At 43.7% G+C, this 18,068-nt stretch overlaps 1 protein-coding gene across 1 annotated transcript in view; it reads right to left on the bottom strand.

The window, feature by feature from the left end:
- The window catches only part of CHGB (chromogranin B), an 87,388-nt gene that overhangs the window by 24,365 nt on the left and 44,955 nt on the right, over nt 1-18,068 (bottom strand). The window contains exon 3 of the mRNA XM_029072012.1: nt 14,348-14,794. Coding sequence (XP_028927845.1) covers nt 14,348-14,794 — 447 coding nt within the window. The remainder of the gene's footprint in view (nt 1-14,347; nt 14,795-18,068) is intronic.

The raw sequence follows: 18,068 nt of genomic DNA on the forward strand, positions 1-18,068 counted from the left end.
ATTATGTTCCAGGCACTCTATCAAGCGCTGAGGTGAATACAAGCAAGTCAGGTGGGACACGATCCCCGTCCCGCATGGGGCTCACGGTCTTAATACCCATTTAACAGATGAGGTAACTGAGACATAGACAAATGAAGTGATTTGCCCAAGATAACACAGCAGACAAGTGGCAGAACCGGGATTAGAACCCAGGCCCTTTGGACTCCCAGGCCAGGCTCTATCCAGTAGGCCCTGCTGCTTCTGCCACTGCTCAACTAGGCACAGAGATACAGAAGAGCAAAGGGGATTCATAGTGGCCAGGAAAGTTAGCTGTGTCGCAGGCTGAGAAATGGCCAGATCTCACAATGGCCAGATCCAGGGTTGACTGAAATCCTTCTCTTTTCTGAGAACTCTATGAATAGGGCCCAAAAGAACTCTTGGGCAAAGAGCACACACACTGCACTGGTTAAAGAAAACACCAAATGGCAGATGGAAGAGAAATCACACCATTGGCTATTTACAATTGAGTTATTTTGGGGGGCTCCCTTTCCAGCTGAGTTATGAGTGAATCACTGTTAGTGTCATTTTAGGAACCGGCCCTCGGATTTACAACCTCTGAGACATTCTTATATCAATCAATAGCATTTCCTGAGCACTTACTGTGTGCAGGGCACTAAACTAAGCATTTGGGAGAGTGGCAAAGTTGGTAGTCACAGTCTCTGCCCACAACGAGCTTTTCATTCATTCAATCATATTTATTGAGTGTTTCTGTGTGCAGAGCACTGTACTAAGCACTGGAAGAGTACCATATAACAATAAGCAGACACATTCCCTGCCCACAGTGAACCTACAATCTAGAGGAATGCGCTTACAGCCTAGAGGGACTGTACAGTCTAGTCTACAGTCTGGAGTCATTCATTCATTGATTCATTCAATCGTATTTACTGAGGGCTTACTGTGTGCAGAGCACTGTACTAAGCACTTGGGAAGTACAATTCAGCAACAAATAGAGACAATCCCTGCCCACAACGGGCTCACAGTCTATTATCTACAACCTAGAGCTTACCCCACATTCCCTTGGCAGTGGCCAAAGAGGTGGGCCTGAACCCTTTTGGACACAAATAATACTTTATTGGAGGGGAGGCTTTCCTTGGGTAAACAGCATTATTGTCTAAACTAAATGCCCACCGTGAGGATTCCCCACCTACTTTGCCATAGGATTTGACTTATGCATTGCCCTATGGATTTCTTTTTCTAAAACATTGGCTGCTGTTCTTTCTCCTCAATCCTTCTGCTAACATCATCTGGCTAATTATAGATATTATTATATCTATAATTCTATTTATTTCGATGCTATTGATGCCTGTCTGCTTGTTTTATTTTCTTGTCTGTCTCCCCGTTCTAGACTGTGAGCCCGTTGTTGGGTCGGGATTGTCTCTGTTGCCAAACTGTACTTTCCAAGCGCTTAATACAGTGCTCTGCACACAGTAAGAGCTCAATAAATGCGATTGAATGAATGAATGAATGAATGAATGAATGAATAAGAGACTCCTAAAGGCACAAACAAACTCGAGGACATGAGCTGTTTTTTTAAAATGGGGACTCCCAGCCATCCGTGGGGTAAATTAGCCAGTGATTTGAAAGAACGTGAAAATTGCCAATACATCGGTGTGAACTGGTCAGAGTTCCCGTTCCTGTCTGTTAAGGTGGAGCCTCTTGTGCTTGATTCGTATCTCATCCTCAAACACTTGGTGTGGCTGTTTACTGGGAAATTATTCTTCCTAACTGAATTAGTGTCACCTGTCACAAGGCGTTTTCTGGTCCTGAGAGCTTCATGAGCAAAGACAGTGCTAAAAAGAAAACTCGCGTACACCTGCTTAATTTCCGACCTAATTCAATTCAGAGAGTGGCAGCCCCCTTATCAAAGGCCTGTCAGTAACCAGGCTAGAAATAAATAGCTGGATAAAGGTCAAAACCGAACAGTGTCACACCCCACTGAACCTCGATGTTTAAGAGAAAGGGACGGTTACCCCGGGAAGACAGAAAGCGGAGAAAGCCCTTTCTATCGTTAGGGATTGTGAACTGATTTTCTATCGACTCTTCAATAGTTAGTCTCCTTGCTACCCCTCCTATAGAAAATGAGGAAATCAGAATAGCTCAGGTACCAGAAAGACTAGCTATGGCTCAGGCAATATAATATTAATAATTATAATAACCGTGGTGTTCGTTGCCATGTGCTAAACACTGTCCTAAGCCCTGGGGTAGAGACGAGATAATCGGATCTGACACAGTCCCTGCCCCACTTGGAACTCACAGTCTAAATAGGAGGGTGAACAGATACTGACTTTTCTTTTTACAGATTAGAAAACTGAGGCCCAAAGAAGTTAAATGACCTGCCCACAGTCACCCGGCAGGCAAGTGGTGAAGCATTTCTACCTCCAAATTCCCCCGAGTTGGATGCCCACATTTGCTATTTCAATCTGACAACAAAACCTACCGACTGCGAATGCAGCCTGATGCCAAATGACTTTCCATGCTTACAGAAGGGAAGCTGACAGCCATAGAATTGCTGCTTTGATGATTTAACCCAAATAAAAATGAGAGCGCGCTAGTGATGAGAATGCAGGCACATACACAGAATGAATGAATGGATTAGCCACCAGGGAGAGGGCGAATGATATCCATATCATCTAGACACCAACATCTCTAGACTTTTTCCTTTCCTCTCCATCCAAACTGCCACCACACTGATCGTATATCCCCTTGATTACCGCTTCAGCTGACCTCCCTGCCTCCCGTCTCTCCCCTCTCCAGTCCACGCTTGGCTCTGTTGCCCAGATCATTTTCCTAAGAAAAATTCAGCCCACGTTTCCCCACTGCTTAAAAACTTCCAGGAGTTGCCCATCCACTTTTGCAGCGAACAGAAACTCCTCACCATTGGCTTCAAAGCACTCAATCAGGTCTCTCCACCCTACTTATCTCGCTGATTTCCTACTACAACTCAGCTCCCACTCAGCACTTCTAACAGCAACCTACTCCATGTACCTCGATCTCGCTGATTTCCTACTACAACTCAGCTCACACTCAGCACTTCTAACAGCACCTACCCCATGTACCTCGCTCTCAACTGTCTCGCGGCTGAGCCCTTGCCCACGTCCTCCCTCCGGCCTTGATCGCCCTCCCCAATCATATCTAACAGACCGATATCAGCCCAAAATCTCCTCCAAGAAGCCTTCCCAGACTAGGCTCTCTGGTCTGTAACCTTTAAGCACTCGACCTCAGCCCCCTAGCACTGATGTATATATCCTATACAACTTCCTTTATCTGTAATAATAATGTTGGTATTTGTTAAGCGCTTACTATGTGCAGAGCACCATTCTAAGCGCTGGGGTGGATACAGGGTAATCAGGTTGTCCCACGTGAGGCTCACAGTCTTCATCCCCATTTTACAGATGAGGTAACTGAGGCACAGAGAAGTTAATAATAATAATGTTGGTATTTGTTAAGCGCTTACTATGTGCCGAGCACTGTTCTAAGCGCTGGGGTAGACATAGGGGAATCAGGTTGTCCCACGTGGGGCTCACAGTCTTAATCCCCATTTTACAGATGAGGGAACTGAGGCACAGAGAAGTTAAGTGACTTGCCCACAGTCACACAGCTGACAAGTGGTAGAGCAGGGATTCGAACCCATGACCTCTGAGTCCCAAGCCCGGGCTCTTTCCACTGAGCCACACTGCTTCTAATTCTATAATTCATTTTCACATCTATCTCCCCCTCTAGACTGCAAGCGTCTTCTGGCCAGCAATAGTGTCGACCAACTCTATTGTATTGTACTCTTCCAAGCTCAAAGACAGTGCTTTGCACACAGTAAGCACTTAATAAATTCATGGATGGATTGAGTGATTGTCAGGTCTAAATTCCAAAAATCTACCTTATAGGAAGCTTGGGAAAAGTGTATTAAATATGAAATGGTCCCTAAAGGTTCTAAATATGATAATTAAAATCCAAGGCTGGGTACTTCTAAGTAAGCCAGCAACACTGAAAATGTCAAAGTTGTTTATTTTTAATGAAGTGCAAACAATAATTGGGAAAACGTTGCACTCTTCCTACCTCCTTTCCTTTCCATTACAGATAGGGGAAATGGCTGAGAAGCATATAGACCTAAGTGCTGTGGGTTCGGGGCGGTGGGGTGACAAAGTGTTTAAGGGGCAAGAGACCCCAGTGGATAGGCAATGCAGGAGGGTGGGTGATTAGGGTGGAGAAATGAGGGGTTAGTCAGGGGAGGCCTCCTGAAGACAGAGATATATCTGGAGATACGATTTCCAGGTTTCAGTTGAGGAAATAAAACCGCTCGGCCTATCGAGGGATGGCCTGGATCATCCTCTCTCTTCATATCTGACAGACGATTACTCTTCCCCTCCTTCAAAACTTCACTGAAGCTGCATCTCCTCCAAGAGGCCTTCCCTGGCTAAGCCCTCTTTTCATTTTCTTCCACACTTTTCTGCAGCTCCCCGACTTGCTCCCTTTATTCATATTTATTCATTAACACATTTATGTTAATGTCTGTTTCCCCCTCCCCCAGACTGTAAGCTTGTTGTGGGCAGGGACTATGTCTCTATATTGTTATATAATACTCTTCCAAGGGTTTAGTACAGTAAAAATTCAATAAATAAAATTGAGTGATTGATTTCATTACTACTGCCTCTTTGCAAATGGAGATTTTTTCCTCTAAACCAGGCTGTAAAACTGTATTACCCTGCCTCTGATTTCACAGAGATCCCAACTTGATGAACTCTGTCAGATTGCCAGCCACTGACTATTGGTGAATCAACAAACTGAACAAATACCGTGAGACGGGCTGCCAAAATAACAGATCCATTTAATTTGCCTTGCTTTTTCCTGGGCATCATTTACGCTCCCACCCACACATGAGAGGTGTTCTCTAATGATCTCATTTTTCCATAAACAGAAAGCTCAACATTTTTCAGCAAATACTTACATCTCTTCAAAATGTCAGGGCACACAAGAACTCCGAGACTACACCTGATATAGATTGTGACATTTCCAAATATCTATGACATTTGCATCGAGGATGGAATGAATCGCGCTTCATTTGTTCCATTATTTATTGAGCACCTCCAGGGTGACGGCTCTATGTTATATTGTTCTGCTGTACTCTCCCAAGTGCTTAGCACGGTGCTCTGCACAAAGTAAGCGCTCATTAAATATGACTGACTGACTGAATGACCGTTAGGTTTCTTGAGTTGGGGAACAGAACAAGGTTGCTATAGACCCCACCCTCAAGAGAACAGTGGATAAGCAAACAACAGCCCAAATGTCTACAAAATGCATGGCACTGTTCTAGGTACTACTGGTCACAAAAACTGAAATAAGCACACGCTCACAAGATTAAGACTGTGAGCCCCACAGGGGACAGGGACTGTGCCCAACTCGATCTGCTTATAATCATCCCAGCGCTCAGAACAGTTCCTGGCACACAGTAAGAATTTAACAAATGACACAACTATTTTTATTATTACTAAGATGTGGGTGGACGGCTGCCTCTCACGTGAGGGGAGGTAGTCAATGAACTGCGGGTACTTATCGAGCACTTACTGTGTGTAGGGCACTGTTCTAAGCACCTGGGAAAGTACAGTACAAGAGAGTCGGTGGACACAATCCCTGCCCACAAGCGGCTTACAGTCAAGAGAGGGAGACAGTGATTAAAATAAATTTTGATTTAAATTAATAAGGCCCCCTAGACGTTAAGCGCCTCATGGGTAGGGAACATGCCTACCAAATCTGTTATACTGTACTCTTCCAAGCTTTTAGTTCAGTTCTCTGCACATAGTAAGGGCACAATAAATATGATTGATTGGTAAATACAGATAGAGGGAATGGCAGGGTATATGACCTGTTCATAATTGTTGTGGGGCTGAGTGGGGTGAATATCAGATGTTTAAGGGGTACAGATCTGAGCGCATAGGCGACGTTGAGGGGAGGGTGGGTAGGGGAGATGAGGGCTTAGTCACAGAAGGTCTCTTAGTCATGAAGGCAGAGGCGATGGATACAGAAATTACACAACCTAGAATCAGCCAAACTTCCTAAGAATCCCAGTCAGTAGTGCTTCTCTAGCCTTATATTATTCAACTCCAGTTTTCCAGTATAGCTAGAAAAGTAGCAGAAATACACTGATCAAGACAAATGAAGTCCTCATTCACTCAATTGACAAATCATATTTACTGAGCGCTTCCTGTGTGCAGAGCACTGTAATAAGAACCTTGGGAGAGCGCAATACGGCAGAATCGGTAGACACATTCTCTTGTCCACAAGGGGCTTACAGTCTTGTAAGGTCCTCGTAGGCCAGGGAATGTATCTAACACCTCAGTTAGTAGAAGAGTGTCTTCCTGTCCTGACCAACCTTCCAAATTCAGATATTTTTCCCGGCCTTATAAATGATCTCCTGAGACTATCTGAAACCTCATCCACCATGCGCTAACAATAGCAGAAGCCTCTGAGCAAGATTCCTGCTTGGCCCAGAAACCTCGCTGCCTATTCTCGGCATCCAGCGAAACTCCAATGGACAAAATCCTCATATTTCATCAGAAATGTGGCCCAAGGAATCTGGCTGTGTTACGAAAGAACCTAAACAAATAGCCTAGAGAACACTTGTTTGGGCAAGGTTAGGAGTTTCGCAGGTTCCCTATTTAGAACAATGCCATCTGTCTGGGGAGAGAATTCTGTTGGAGTTTCTTTAAAAAGGCACCTTGGTGTCTCATAGAAATGAAGGTCTTAAATTCAGGCAGCTTTGCTCATCACGGCTGGCAGGCGGAAGGCGGGTGGTAATAGCTGAAGCCACGTACCCCAGTGGAAGTAGAGGCTGGTGAATTTGGAACAAAATCAAAGTTCTTTAAGTTCTAGTCTAAAACTACGGATATTGAGATCACACATGAGTTCCAAATATTCTATTAAATCTTTTCCACCAATTTACCTTACCTCGTCCTTCCAAATTCCTAATATTTTAAGATGCCTTTTTAGGTTCCTTCAATGTTTTGAGTTTTGGTGGGGAAGAGAGAGAAAGAAGATGCAAAATTGGCTTCTGTGCCAGTGGTTGGCTTTGCATGCATAATTTATTCTGAATTAATTGGACGTGAAAGTCTGGACTGTGTTACAAATTCTATTCTTGCTGCAAATAATCATATCCAGACCATTTGGCTGATTCATACAGCACATCCAAAGATTTATAAATCTGCCAGAAAGCAAAAGCAGGTGTCAGTGCTTGTTAGATGTCTGGATGGAACTTTTCAAAATGTCACCAGATAGCCAGTGAATGAAGCTTTTTTTTTAATAAATCAGAATTAATTTCTGTCAAAATGGAAATTAAAGTACCACTCGTGGTAATGGATAATGAAGCATCTCAATCAAAGAAAGTTCTGGGGAAGGTAATTATAGAGTGAGGGAGTCCATTTTCCGATCCTCACTCTAACAGAGGCACACTCCTGAAACAATGACCTCTCTGCTAAACTCCTCCTTCAGGAAGGGATAGTCTGTGAAATACTGGCCTGTTGTTATGAAGAGCAGTCACTGGATGATGTCTTCTCTTATAAGAAGCACAGCCCTCAGAATTGTAGATCCAATTCGGTGCAGTAAAATAGTGGAAAGAGCTTGCGGCTGGGAATCAGAAGACCTGGGTTCTACTTCTGGCTCCGTCACTGGGCTTCTGGATGACTTAGAGCAAGTCACTTTACTTTATGATGCTTTAGTTTCCTCATTTGTAAAACGGAAAGACTTGTTCGCTCTCCTTTTTAAATTGTGAGCCCCTTCTGGGACAGGATCTGTGTCTGATCATTCATTCATTCAATCCTATTTATTGAGCACTTACTGTGTGCAGAGCACTGTACTAAGCCCTTGGGAAAATACAACACAACAATAAACAGCGGCATTCCCTGCCCACTACTACCTTACAATCTAGAGTGAGGGAGAAAGACATCAATACAATTGAATAAAATTACAGATATGTACATAAGTGCTATGTACAAAAAGGTGCTGGGATGGGGGAAGAGCAAAGGGAGCAACTCAGGGTGATGCAGAAGAGAGCTGGAGATGATCAGATTACCTTGTATCTAACTGAGCACTTAGCATGGTGTTTTGCACATGGACAGCACTTAATACTTTCATTATTGGAATAATATATCAGGAGCTGTTCATATTGCAACATTCCAAGGCTCTCCAAGACCTTAATTAAGTGGTAGGGTAGCACTGAGGCAGAAGATCTGGATTTTCTTTCAAGTGCTAATATTGACTCACTAAAGTCATTTCTCTGCTTGGTTCTAGGGGGATGTTTTCTCCCACTGATGTCTAAAATGATGTTCCTACAATTAAAACCTGACTTCTTTGAAAAACGGTTGCCATGTTGGACTAACTGTCACGACGTTAACCAACTTCCAGAAGACACTGAAGAGCATTTATTCTGCTTTTGATCCTGGCAGGAGAAAAACACACTGCCAATCAGGTGGTGGGGTGGGGCTTCTGTGAAGGGGCGGGTCACAAACCGGTATTTGCTTTCGGTGGAATCTGAACAGGAAAAGGTGATTGAAATCCTCTCATTCTTAAGGGAGTCAACCTTCTAAAAAATTGCCAGGCGGTTGTGTATTTTAGGAGATAAGCCTGCCAGAAGGAATCTTCTTCCCACAGGTTTTTTAAAATTCAGCAATTTGAGGAAGATCATGTGTAGCTTGTGTCCATGAGCTGAATTCTGGTGGAAGAGGGAATAATAGGAGAATGCCCCTAGAATGGTCCTGTATTCTTACATCTCAGACCATCACCTCGGGACTTGAAATTAGCAGTCTGAGGGGCTGTTTCCCTGAACAACTGATTTACTTATGGCCAGAGTGAGAAGAGTTAAATTCATGGAATTTGGGCTCCAAATATATTGACCTAAAAACCTATGAAGTGGATACAAATGGCTCCTGTTTACCAGTAAATTGTTCCAAAATTTCCCAAGTTACCATAGGGTGTAGCTGTAAGCTTGTTAAGGGCAGGGAACATGTCTGCTCATTCTGTTGTACTGTACTCTACCAAGCGCTTAGTACACTGGTTTCCACATAGTATGTGCTCATAAATACCATTGATTGATTGATTTGGGGTTTTTCTTTCAACTGTACTTGTTAAACACTTAATATATGCCAGTTATTGTACTATGCACTGGGGTAGATACAAGTTAATTGAGTTGGACGCAGTCCATGTCCCTCAGAGGGCTCACAGTCTTAATCCCCACTTTACAGGTGAGGTAACTGAGGCACAGAGAAACTAAGTGACTTGCCCAAGTTCCCACAGCAAACAAGTGGCAGAGACCAGGTCCTCTGACTGCCAGGCCTGTGTTCTCTCCACTAGGCCACATTGCTTCTCATTGTTGCTAATATATTTAATAATCTTTACAGTTGGGAATTTTAGTGATATTCAAATAGACAATTTTTGAAAAAGAGTTAGGTTCTTTTATAATTTGAAACGTCAATAAACTGCAGTTTAAAATCTCTTCAGGAACACATACCTAGCGTGTTAAGCACTTAAAAAGGTCATCAGCTCTTCTGCCAGCTCCAATGTGTTTCCCTGTCCAAATGTCAAACTTCCTTTCCTGTTAACTTAGTCTCCCATCCTCCTCTTTAAACCAACAGCAAAACACTTCATTTTTAACAGATTTCTTTTTAAAGTTATATTTTTCCCAGTTTTGTTGATGCCATTTTTTCTATTAGGACCCTGTCTGAAGCGGTAGGGCCTAGTGGAAAGAGCCCTTGCTTGGGAAGCAGAGGATCCGGGTCCTGGGTCATTCTTTATTTCTACTACTTGAATCTAATTCATGAATGGCTCTACAATCCATATTAAAACATCTTCTTGCACTCCTGGGCTTCCCCGGGGCAAGAAGCTTTAGTACCTAACTCTCAGCCCTTTTTTTAGGGCACTTATTACGTGCTTACTATGTTCCAGGCACTCTACTAAGCACTGGGATAGGTATAAACTAATCAGATTGGACACAGTCCATATCCCATGTGGGGATCACAGTCTGAATCCCCATTTTATCGATGAGGGAACTACGCCACAGAGAAGTTGAGTGATTTGCCCAAGGTCACACAGCAGACAAGCGGTGGAGCTGGGATTAGAACCCAGGTCCTCTGACTCCCAGGCCTGTGCTCTTGCAACCAGGCCATGCTGCTTCTCTAGGGCTTTACTAGACATTTTCCATCCTGTCCAGGAAAGAGCACCTCATTAGTCTTTGCCATTAACTTGCTGTGTTTTTAGTACCCACATTAACTGGTCAATTGCATACCATCCTTCTGTAGAGCGCTTAGGTGGTCTAATTGTTCCCAACCCAATTAACTACCTTTTGGGAGTCAAAAAGACCTGGTCTCTAATTCCTGCTCTGCCACTCGTCTGCTGTGTGACCTTGGGCAAGTCACTTAACTTCTCTGTGCCTCAGTTACCTCATCAATCAATCAACCATATTTATTGAGTGTTTACTGTGTGCAGGGCACTGAATTAAGCCCTTGGGAGAGTCTGATATAACGGAGTTGGTAGACATAATCCTCATCTGTAAAATGAGGATTATGATTATGAGCCCCATGTAAGGCACGGATTAGCTCATATCTGATTAGCTCATATCTAGCCCAGTGCTTAGTACAGTGCCTGACAGAGTAAGTGTTTAGCAAGTACCATAAAAAATAGAAAAAAATTAGAGCACCTGCCATCTAAACCCATGCTCTCCAACTCGGAGGGCTGTCAGTCACTCTCTGCAGGCATGAAAACAGCAGACGTTTTTCTGTCAAAGTAATTTGTTTCTGCAAGGATCAGATTAGATATAATCTAAAGTTTCTAAATACTTTTCCAATGAGCTCTCTGACAAGTGCTCTCCGACAATTGAGGGTGATTCAAACAGCCCCTCATTTATTGCCGCATAGGACACAAAAAGCGTCTCTCTGCTTAGCACAGGACTAGCCCAGCTATTAAAAGCAGCACTGGGGTGACGCACATTTCAGCTCTGCTGGAGTTGCGCTGTGGGAACATGGAGCACCTGCCGTAGGAAAAGATTACCAGGAGATCACACTGGGCCACCATTTGGACAGGGACCTCATTTCTGCCTAGAGGATGCCCCCAGAGATGAGTCAGGTGACCTCAGAGCACCTCAAGGAGAATAAGGGGAGCTCACTGATAATCCACAGAATGACTGAGGGCCTTCTCCCCAGCTCCAGAGCCTGCCTAGAAGCGATGAAAATGGAAGTCAGGCTGCCAGTCCAGAGAGGGGATATGTGATATCTTTGGCAGTTGTCTGTCAATCATTTACTGAGCAGTTACTCTATGCAGAGCACTGTACTAAGCGCTTGGGAGAATACAATATAGAAGTTGTCAGTTGACAGACACCTCTTTCTCCTGCTCTTCACGTGAGCATCGACAATACCGCTGACTCCATAGCAGCTTTCTTTTTGCGGACAGGGAATGTGTCCATTTTTTGTTGTACTGTACTCCCATGTGCTTAGTGCAGTGCTTTGAATGCAGCACTCAATAAATATGATTGAAAAAAAAACCATGACAACCTTGGAGGGGTTTTCCGGAGCCAACATAAACCCACTGATTTGGTCTCATCTCATCATTTCAAGGTAATGAGCATCTTAGCAATTTTCAGTAATTTGTTTCAGAGACCCCCCATACTGGAAGCATAATTACAAGACACAGGAATCACTGTTGATGACACTTTCAATACTACGGAAAATATGATGCAAAGATGGACCATAATAGAAACGTGGAGGTGAGGAAATACTACAGCATATTTATTGCTGATAATTAGTGACACACAATAAAATTCTTGGCTTAAAATAGCATAGATGTCCTTATCCCATGGTAAATCGATTACCACCCCCCCGCCAAATTCTAAGAATACAGTAAATAATAGATCACAATTCTAGAGCTTCAAAACCTCACCACAAAAGGCCTTCTTCACAGTAGAAGGCTGGCCAGCTCTCCAAATGATTCAGCAGAAGGAATAAAACCCTTGTTCTTTCTCTAGGCCTCTTGCTGTCTCTTACTACTTGGGGATGTTTCTCCAAAACACAGCCCTGTCCTTATATTATTGTATATTGTTACTTATTGTTTCCGAAGAATGTATTGGTCAAAAGCATAGTCCTTGTTTTCACAGTTATTTCAGTTTGCTCTTCTGTCCTAAAGTACCTCTTTGGTTCCACACACCTCAAAACTTTCGCACAACTTTCATATTGACGACCTCTGCTTTCTTATAGCGTACGGTTCTTTCTAGTTATCCAGACTTCAGTTCTCTTAGCCTAAATCGGGTAATAATAATAACGGTATTTGTTAAGGACTTACTATATGTCAAGCACTGTTCTAAGCACTGGGGCAGATACAAACTAATCAGGTTGGACACAGTCCCTGTCCCACCTTGGGCTCACAGTCTTAATCCCCATTTTCCAGATGAGGTAACTGAGGCACAGAGAAGTTAAGTGACTTGCCCAAGGTCACAAAGCGGACAAGTGGCAGAGTCAGGATTAGAACCCAGGTCTTTCTGACTCCCAGGCCCGTGCTCCATCCACTAGGCCACATTTCCAGGCCCAGCTATGTACATAGACAAGATATGTCACCACATACTCCCTTTTACCTTTCCATCATCTAACGACCCATCCATCTTCTACTCTGGTTTGCATGAGCTGACATTCAAAATCCCCACTGTGTGTGTTCAATAGTACACACTGCCTTTTCCATTAGTGTCTCAAAAGGAAAGCAGAGGGAACAGGCCATTTGTGAAGATCGATGGTAAAAGTGTGAACAAATCAGTCCCTCCGGCATTTACAGCTTCATGGAATCCCTCTCTCCCTCTCGCTGCTTGGGAATGTCTCTCCTCCGATAGGGAATAATCACAGCCTAAGGACTGCGGAGACTTCTTGGGAGTGGTGATTATTTAACCGCTGTTAGTGTTACATTCATGGAGAGTGGCCTTTGTCTAAAGCAAGGCATTTCCCCCTCAAGTCTGTAAGCTTGCTGTGGGCAGGGAACACTTCGATTAACTCTGTTATACTATACTCTCCCAAGTGCATAGAACAGTGAGTGGCCCATTGTAAATAATTAATTTCATAATTAAGGTATTTGTTAAGCATCAGGAAGTGAGAAACCTAACTGGGGGCAGCAATAACAACTCGACAGATTCTCACAAGATGAATTATTTTGGGAGTCATTGGGAATTAGCTCTGGTGTTTGGAAAAAAAAAGTCCTGTGGAGAATGCAGGACAAAGATTTCCCCAAAATACAATTTTGAGAAGTTCCGAGGATGAACTGTAAATAAAGAAGTGAATCATTAAACAAGCAGCATGACTTCATCATTTGAACCCCTCTTTTTACGAGGCAGAACTCATTAGTACCTTGTTATTATAGCGACATGTTCCTACCTATCACAAAACCGGGCAAGAAGCTTTCCTGGAAGTCAAGCTAAGAAAGCCAAAGACTGTACAACCAGAAAAACTGGCAGTTCACTGTGAACACAAGAAGATCATTGAATATTCACTAATTCATTCATATTTACCGAGCTCTTCCTGTGTGCAGAGCACTGTATTAAAGCACTTGGGAGAGTACAATGCAACATTAAACAGATATGTCATCTCCCCACATCAAGCTTACTGTCTAGAGGGCGCAGAGACAGACATTAATATAAATAATTGGGCAGTTGTGAAAAATTTTGATATGAGTGCAGTACAAAAAGACGTACTCTGGGACAGAAGGAAGAGCTAGAGATGAGAAAACAATCGATCGTATTCATTGAATGCTTACTGTGTGCACAGCACTGTACTTTGTCAGTTTGGACATAGTCCCTGTCCCACATGGGGCTCACAGTCTAAGCAGGGGAGAGTAGATTTTAATCCCCATTTTACAGAGAGCTAACTGAGTGCCAGAGAAGTTAAGTGGCTGGACCAAGATCACACAGCAGACACGTGGCAGAGCAGGGACTAGACGCCAGGTTGTCTGACTCCGGGGCCCATGTTCTTTCCACTAGGCCACAGCTCAATAAATACGATTGAATGAATGAATGAACTGCTTCTCATGGATCATGGATCACATCTACTTCATTAATTTATTTTGGAGTTGGCTAAGCATTCATGTGCTGTGCTACACAGTGGAGTAGATACAAGATCAGATTGAACGTAGTTCCTGCCTCACCTGGAGCTCATAATCTATGACAAAGGGAGTGTCGGTGTCTTAGTCCCATTTTGCAGGTGAAAATATTAAGGCTCGCAGCGATCATACGACTTGCCCAACGTCACATAAAAAGGCAGCAGAGCTGGGGCACGAATTCAGGTCCCATACCCTTTCCACTAACCCTCGCTGCCTCCATTCACTGCAATCCGGTCTGAAAGGAAGCGGGCGACATCTTTTGAAAGTCCTGGGGTTGACTTGGCTCTGCCCGGGGACACAGTTTCTCCTCCCACGGAGGAGAAGAGCATCTGCTTGGACGGTCTCTGCAAGACTGAGTAGCCATCTCGGTTTAAGATCACCCGGGCCATCTGAAAACTGCGGAGTGCGTATTTTTTACGCTCCTGGCTTGCCAGGGTTGTGATCCTGTGATCCAGGCATCGGGAAGCGGCCTCAGAGAGCGGGTCCCCCGGAGGAAACCACGCCTGGCCGAACGTTTCATAGAATCTATCCAGAGACTTTCGAAGTCCATCCTCCTCCTTCTTCTTTCCCGATTCTGCCATCGAAGAGTCATTAAGCCAAAGGTCCTCACTGGTCCCTGGGTCGTTCTGTTCTGAATTTGGGTTGCTGGTCTCTGCAACAGGAAACACATCACATCATTGTTTCATCTGTCTCTTGGTAACAGCTCTTGAACTCCCTACTGTGTGCAGAGCACTGTGGTTGCAAAGATATCAGTAAGGGAACAAGAGATTGGTAAGAGCATTCCTTGTTAGCAGGAAGGCTGAGGATTCCTTCAGCCTCTGATGGCCTATTTAGCACTTTCAGAGTCAAGATACCAATTTACAATAAGAGTCAGTCAATCAATCATATTTACTGAGCATTTACTGCATGCAGAGCACTGTACTGAACTCTTGGGAGAGAGTTAATGGAAACATTTTCTGCCTATAACGAGCTTACAGTTAACTCTAAGAGCTAACTCTCTTTTCCCCATGAAGTCTCAATATTTGCAGAGGTGTTGGCTACAACTCCCAGCCTCACCTATGTATATATCTGTAATTTATTAATTCATATTAATGCCTATCTCCCCCCTCCCCGCAGACTGTAAGCTCACTGTGGGCAGGGAATGTGTCTGTTTATTGTTGTATCGTACTCTCCCAAATGCTTAGTACATATACTCTGCATATAGTAAGCACTCAATGAATACAACTGAATGAACTGCATTCCCAAACCTGTAAAGGCAGGCACTTATGAGGACTGATGAGAATAAGCAAGGCACAGTGGCCAGAGCACAGGCCTGGGAGTCAGAAGGTCATGGGTTCTAATCCAGGGTCTGCCACTTATCAGCTGTGTGACCTTGGGCAAGTCACTTCACTTCTCAGTCCCTCAGTGTCCTCATCTGTAAAATGGGGATGAAGACTGTGACCCCTACATGGGAAAACCTGATTACCTTGTATCTACCCCAGAGCTTAGAACAGTGCTTGGCACATAGTAAGTGCTTAACAAATACCAATATTATTATTATTATTGTCTGCTGTGTGACCTTGGGCAAGTCACTTCACTTCTCTATGCCTCAGTTACCTCATCTGTAAAATGAGGAGACTGTGAGCCCCATGTGGGGCAGGGACTGTGTCCAATCTGATTTGCTTGTATCCACCCCAGTGCTTAGTATAGTGCCTGGCACATAGTAAGTGTTTCACAAATACAATTATTACTATTATTATCACAATAATAATAATTGTGATATTTGGTAAAGACTTATGCTATGCCAAACTCTGTGCTAGGCAGTGGGGAAGATACAATATAAACAGATCAGATTCAGTCCCTGTCCCACATGGGGCTCATAGGCTAAGAGGCCAGGAGAGCACGCTGCATTCAGTAGGTGGTCAGTAGATAATATTACTACTAGTCATCTGGTTCCCAAGCTGGGGGAAGGTCATTCATACATTCATTCAATCGTATTTATTGAGCATTTACTGTGTGCAAAACCATGTACTAGGTGCTTGGGGGAGTACCGGGATGATCTTCCCTGCAGACCTGCCCTTTAGCTGTAATGGAAATATGGGTTGGACAAGCCTGTCACTGTTTGCACCTCTAAGGCACAGGAGAGGAGAACTTGGGAGGGAGTGAAAGGTAAAATGGGGTAAAGTGGGAGAAGAGAGAGAGATAAGTAGTAACAGGGAGACAACTGTGGGAATAAAATGCCAAAGATTTAGATGTTCCCTTTTTTTTTTTTGAGAAGAAATGAGTAATCAGTGGACGTTTTTGAGAAGGGGAGTGATGTGTCCCGAACGATCAACCAGTGGTATTTATTGAGCACTTACTTAATGCAGAGGACTATGCTAAGCATACTAAATGGTGCTTTTACGATGATATGTGTGATGGTGTCCAGGACGGGCTCAAGAGAAAAAAGGCACTATGTAGAGGGACCAGCAAGAACACTGTTTCCGTAGCCCAGCAGGGAATTGCAGAGGGGTTGAGCTACGGTGAAAGTTGTAAGGGTAGATCCAAAAAGTACTTTTACAGGAGATGTGACAGGATTGAAGAGAATGTGGCGTGGAAGGAAAACGGTAAGGCAAAGATAACACCAAAGTTGCCCATGTTAGGGACTATGGGACCTTCAGTCCCGTGGACATTTTTGATGCCGTTCAAATAACCAAATAATTAGCATCTATTTATGTTTGCTTCCCCCGTTTAGAGAGTAAGCTCCTTGAGGGTAGGGAATATGTCACTTCAATATCTATACTTTCCAAGTGTCTAGTATGGTGCACCAAACCAAGTCTCCTCTAGACTATAAATTTCCCCTCTAGACTGTAAGCTCGTTGTGGGCAGAGAAGGTGTCTCCCAACTCTATTGTATTGTACTCTTCCAAGCGCTTAGTACAGTGCTCTGCACACAGTAAGCCCTCAGTAAATACCATTGATGATGTTGATGAAGTGGGCAACTAATAAAAGCTACTATTATTACTACTATTGCTGATCCTTAACTCTAACCCCAAACGTGAACCGGATAAACCTCACACAAATGCTTGAAGGGGAGTGCATTTTAACAATGTCGGAGGAACTTAAAGAATTTTCTTTTAGGTTTCTAACTGGAAAAAAACATTGGATTCAAATTTTTTCCTCCGATACTGAGGCTTTCATATTTCTAAAATTCTATCCTGAGAGAATAAAGCTAAAGTTCTGCTGGAGAGGTGCCTTGAGTCCACCGTTAATATTTTGGCATCGATGTTTCATAGAATCCACACGTGGATCAGATAAGATTTTGAAAGCAGCAGAAACACAGTCTAAAACAGAACCACCTAATCAACTGGAAGCAGTCTGATAAGAGGCATTGCCAAAAGGCAATATTTAAACATGGACCTGGCCTGAAACATTAGTCTGATCTTATTACAGCGACCTAATATCCACATGATGTTCTATGCCTGGTTTAGCCCTCCGATTAGCAGGCAATAAATACATTCATGAGTGATACGCACAAACAACCCCCTCCGACATGCGCTCAGGAGTTCAACCCACCAAATCCAGGATATTCGGGGTCTGCCGTGTGACCTTTGAGCAAGTCATGGGTCTCTTCTGAGCCTCAGTTTCCTCAGCTGTAAAGTGGAGATTAACCTTACTTTCTATTTTGTCTCTGAAGTTCCTGACATCTCTGAAGGCTCGGAGGGAACTCTAGGTTTGGGAGGGCAAAGCAATTCATCCTTCTCTTGCCCCAACTTTACGCAATCTCACCTAGTGTGGCTTCGTCTCCCCGGAGGGGAGCTATGGTGAAGATGGTCCCGGCAGGGGGAGAGTTTTTCCCCCGCCAAACCCCCAACCGTCTTTGATACAGGTCCTTTATGCTACAGTCTCATCCCCATCTTATACTACTACTACTACTACTACTACTAAAATTGTGGTATTTGTTAAGCA

Source organism: Ornithorhynchus anatinus, chromosome 9 (assembly GCF_004115215.2).
Source record: "Ornithorhynchus anatinus isolate Pmale09 chromosome 9, mOrnAna1.pri.v4, whole genome shotgun sequence".
NCBI lineage: Eukaryota > Metazoa > Chordata > Mammalia > Monotremata > Ornithorhynchidae > Ornithorhynchus > Ornithorhynchus anatinus.